The sequence below is a fragment of the Colobus angolensis genome, unplaced genomic scaffold, assembly GCF_000951035.1.
Source record: "Colobus angolensis palliatus isolate OR3802 unplaced genomic scaffold, Cang.pa_1.0 Scaffold258, whole genome shotgun sequence".
Lineage (NCBI taxonomy): Eukaryota > Metazoa > Chordata > Mammalia > Primates > Cercopithecidae > Colobus > Colobus angolensis.
The window spans coordinates 4,364,248-4,369,513 of record NW_012115799.1 but is presented as its reverse complement, the minus strand read 5'-3'; the positions used below and the strand labels follow the sequence as shown (position 1 = coordinate 4,369,513).

Sequence of the window (5,266 nt, the reverse complement as noted above, 5' to 3'; positions counted from 1 at the left end):
GTATTTTTTAGTAGAGACAGGGTTTCACTGTGTTAGCCAGGATGGTCTCGATCTCCTGACCTCGTGATCCGCCCGCCTGGGCTTCCCAAAGTGCTGGGATTACAGACTTGAGCCACCGCGCCCGGCCAAAAATTTCTTAATTTTAGCATTGTTTGCCATCAGGAGAGGCTGGCAGTTTTCACAATCAACAAATTCTGATTATGTTTGTCCTTATGTCTTTCTTTTTGCATTTTGGTCTTATAGCAAAAAGCAACATTTTGTCTGGAAGTCTTAGCTAGATTACCTCTCATAGATTAGGTACATTTTTCCTTTTTTTTTTTTGGAGACAGTCTCACTCTGTCGCCCAGGCTGGAGTGCAATGGCACGATCTCGGCTTACCTCAAACTCTGCCTCCCAGGTTCAAGCAATTCTTTTGCCTTAGCCTCTCAAGTAGCTGGGTCTACAGTTGCCTGCCACCACACCTGACTAATTTTTGTATTTTTAGTAGAGATGGGTTTCACCATATTGGCCAAGCTGGTCTCAGCCTCCTGACCATGTGATCTGCCTGCCTCGTCCTCCCAAAGTGCTGGGATTACAGGTGTGAGCCACTGCACCTGGCCCATTTTTTCCTTTTCGTGCTAACTGCAATTATGCGAAATTTTCTGGTACTACATTAAAGGATTTAAGGTTTTTCCTACTTTCCTTTAAGCCCTCACCCACCATTTCCTCAATGGCCAACTAACTTTCCTACAATTTCTTTGAGGCTCTTCACTAAAACTCTCAATGTCCTTTCAGCATCTACCCACTATCTAGTTCCAAAGCGACTTTCCCAGTTTAGGTTTTTGTTATGGCAACTCCCTATTTCCAGGTACCAAAATCTGTATTATTTATCTATTGCTGCATAGCAAGCTACCTGCAAAACTTAATGATATAAAATAACCCCTTGTTACCTCAAGGTTTCTATACAACAGGAGTTTAAGTGTGGTTTAGCTGAGTGGTTCTGGCTTAGGATATTTCATGAGGTAATAGGCAAGACATTGGCCGGGGCTGCAGTTATCTGAAAGCTTGAACAGCTTTGGAGGATCTACTTTTAGGATGGCTCAGTCATACTGCTGTTAGTAGGAGACCTTGGTTTCTTGCCATGTGGACCTCCTCGTAGGGCAGTTTGATAAGTGGGTTTTTTTGTTTGTTTTTTTTTTCCCCCCACACAGGGTCTTGCTCTGTCACTCAGGCTAGATTGTAGTGGTGCAATCACAACTCACTGCCACCTCCGTCTCTTGGGCTCAAGCAATCCTCCCTCAGCCACTGGGACTACAGGCACGTGCCACCACACCCAGCTAATTATTATATTTTTTGTATAGACAGGGTTCTATTATGTTGCTCAGGCTGGTCTCAAACTCCTGGGCTCAAGTGGTCTGCCTCCTTGGCCTCCCAAGGTGCTGGGATTACAAGCGTGAGCCACCACTCCTGGCCTGGAATGGTCATAGAACATAGCACCTGACTTCTCCCAGTGCAAGTGATGCAAGAGAGAAAGCAAAAATGAAGCCACAATACCTTTTATGACCTAAACTCATAAGTCATACACCTTCATTTTCATTATATCCTTTTTTTAGAAGCAAGTCACTAAGTCTGGCCCACACAGTTCTAGTTACAACATTTTGTATTGTATTGTATCTTACCAATTTTTATTTCATACACACAAATACGTATGGAAAACACATACGTAACAAAGAATCTTCTAATGTGTTGTTTTGTAGCTTGCATTTTTATGCTTTAACTTTCAAGTAGAAAGAGAATAAGACACAAAGGGCAGAAAGACTGCAGTAGATTTTAGAGATAAATTCTATTAATAGAACCAGTGACTAATGAAATTACATTTTTGTGTTTTTCTGGCCTCATTTCAGTTAATTTATAAAATTGAACTTCATTCAAATATGTGTTTATTAGCAAAAGACATTGTCTTATTTTCTTCACTGGCATTTTAATTTTTTTGTCTCATTTAGATTTTTGTTCAAAGTTCTCAAAGACCATATTTTTTTGAAAGTGAGTAAATGTTGAGATTGCCTGAAATAATTCTTAATGTAGCCATCAATAAAATAGATTGTTATGATTGGGTGAACCTAAATCTATTAACCCTTCATTATTTTAAAAAATATATTATAGATGGACAATTATTAACAAGTAATGAAAGTGAAGATGATGAGATTTTCCGAAGAAAAGTTAAAAAAGCAAAAGGAAATGTTTTAAACTCTCCTGAGGTGAGTCTTTCAGTAATCACAATAGTATAATCATATCAAAGGCTATTTTCCTTCTATACCTTGGGCTTCTGCTGAGACTTTTGTTACCTTTTACTTTATTTACTTACTTTAGGATCAGAAAAATAGTGAAGTTGATTCTCCACTTCATGCTGTCAAAAAGCGCAGATTTCCTGTAAACAGAGTAAGTAAATAACAGATAATGTTTAATAATCCAAATGCCTTTGGAATAAAAATTTTGCGAAAAATATATGTGTAGATAAATATAGGTATTTTAATCCTTAGTAGAAAAATTGACCTTCTATTATATGTGATTGGAATTTCTAGCTTCTGCTAATTTTCAAAGATGTACTCACTGTAAACTTTCGTAAGCACAATCAATAAAAATATTAAGTAATTTTAGACTCTTTAAAAACCATCCTATTTTTGTCAGTACACTTGAGCAATTTGGCAAGCATTCATTAAATACCTACTATGTGTCTACTGTGTAAGATGCTGGAGATACTCTAAAGAATATATCCTAATACTGTCATAAGTTACCCAATAGGAGAGATAGAGAAGTAAACATAATTTCAGTATAATTTTTAAAGTTGAGTGATAAGAATAGTTAAGTCCTTAACCTCGATCTTGGGAGTTCTGGCAAGCTTCTTGAACTAAGGTTTAACCTTAGTTAAACCTTAAACTGGATTTGGCAGTGAGGCCAAAGGGAGAAGAGAAGGCATTGTTTACAGAATAACAGCTTAAAGGAAGACGCAAAGGTGAGAAATGACATCTCTATGTTATTAGATTGTAAAGACAAAAGAGTTTCAAGAAGTAAAATTGGAGAAAAATCAAGGTCAAGTGTTAGAAGTGCTTATTCTTTCATTTGATTACTGAATGAGTTTGAAAGAAGGAAAGGAAGGAGTCCAGGATGACTCTGGTTTTTGGCTTTTTGGCAAGTGTGTCACAGATTTAGGCTAAACAAGAAAGAGATGGTAAGTTAAGTGTTGAACAGGTGTGAGTTTGAAGTTCCTGTGGGATAGTAAAGTCACAGTGTCTGGCAGGCATTGATGACTGAATCTGAAGTTTGAGTAGATGGGCAGGTCTTCAGGTTAATAATACTCACCAGTTATAGCCGATAGCTAAATTTTGAGATTAGCAACTCATGTTTTAATTCTCAAATACGGTCTAGGATAATTTGTGTAAAATTACAGGTGCTCCTCAACTTACAGTAGAGTTGGATCCTGATACTCACATCATAAATTGAAAACATTGTATGTTGAAAATGCATTTAATACACCTAATCTACTGAATATCATAGCTTAGCCTAGCCTACCTTAAACGTGTTCAAAACACTTATGTTTGGTCAAAATCATCTAACACAAAGCATATTTTATAATAAAATGTTGAGTATCTCATGTAATTTATTAATACTGTACTGAAAGTGAAGAACAGAATGTTTGTATAGGCACTTGAAATTTGGTTTCTACTGCATGCATATCACTTTTGCACTATGGAGAGGTCGAAAAATCATAACTTGAACCATTCTAAGTTGGGGACCATATGTAATTAAAAATACAGCCAGTCTGTATTAACTTTGTGTACTCATATAAGACTTCACTAGAAAAACAACTTGCTACCTTAACTAGAATATCTGATTGACTTATCAGAAATGATTTAAAATATTGATAATGCTGATGATCAATTTGTTTTAAACTAAATTTATTCCTGTTAATTGAATTGATTTTGATAAACTTTTGATTCTTTTGACTGGTTTTACATTATCCTATAAGAGATATGGTGATAGACCTCATAGTCAAAACTTGTTATTTTATTGGTTTCTTGGTTTCAAAGGATTCCTATATTTGGACTGATTTTGATGGCCAAATGTATAGGCTTGTTCTTTATGAAGCCCTTGAACATCTTCTGAAGGAAATACTGTTAAACTGAAAGTATCAGTTTTCTAAGTCACCATAGTGTTTGCAGAAAAAATTAAAATAAAAACTAAAAGTATGTTTTCATCAAATGTGTTTGATGTAATACTATACTGGATGAATACCTATACTAGTATTACTTATCACCTAATTTAGTATTTCATATTACCTAGGTTATTTACTTTTACATTCTTAAGTATTTATAACATAATTATTATGTATTTATAACATGGCTTTGAGTTGTGAGAGCGATTTTACTTGTCTAGGAAGAAATTTTTTTTTCTTATGCAAGAATTTTGTTGAATTATTATAGTCAGAATTATCATCTAGTGATGAGAGTGAGAATTTTTCCAAACCATGTTGGAATGCCAGAAGAGGCATCAGAGTCCGAAAGAGACAGAGTCACTTAAAGGTAATCTTTTTTGTAGTTTCTTTAAATATGTATGTATTTTATCAGTAAAGATAATTGGTTTTACATCAATGTGGATTTCTCTATACATTCTCTTTATAGAAAAAAAAATTAAGTATTTTGACACCCATTTAGTTTTTTTTACTGGAATTAAATTCAACGTATAGTTTTTTTTGTTTTTCGTTGTGTCTTGATGCTTTATCTTTCAGTGTTGTGTTACTTTGAATGAATACCAAAAAACTCAACTGTATTGAGAATTTATGTTTCAAATTGAAGAAAATATAGAATTAGAAATTTGAGTTTTAAGATACTTGCTTTTATTATCAGTATATTGTTTTTCTTATTTCTATCCAATTTTCAAATGCTTGGAAAATGTTCTCAGTACCTTTCCTTCCTGATTAAATTCTTTCGTGGTGCAGTAATTTTCTTGAAAGAGCTAGAAGACTCAAGAAATCTTATGCTTATTAGGAAACATCAAGCAGGCTGGGCAGGGTGGCTGATGCCTGTAATCACACCACTTTGGGAGGCTGAGGCAGGTGGATCACCTGAGGTCAGGAGTCTGAGACCAGCCTGGCCAACCTGATGAAACCCTGTCTCTACTAAAAATACAAAAATTAGCTGGGCATGATGGCATGTGCCTGTCATCCGAGCTACTCAGGAGGCTGAGGCAGGAGAATCTCTTGAACCAGGAGGCGGAGGTTGCAGTGAGC

At 35.6% G+C, this 5,266-nt stretch overlaps 1 protein-coding gene across 1 annotated transcript in view; it reads left to right on the top strand.

Annotated features, from left to right (window-relative positions):
- The window catches only part of FANCM (Fanconi anemia, complementation group M), a 74,132-nt gene that overhangs the window by 52,947 nt on the left and 15,919 nt on the right, over positions 1-5,266 (top strand). The window contains exons 15-17 of the mRNA XM_011947070.1: positions 2,143-2,237; positions 2,350-2,418; positions 4,461-4,559. Coding sequence (XP_011802460.1) covers positions 2,143-2,237; positions 2,350-2,418; positions 4,461-4,559 — 263 coding nt within the window. The remainder of the gene's footprint in view (positions 1-2,142; positions 2,238-2,349; positions 2,419-4,460; positions 4,560-5,266) is intronic.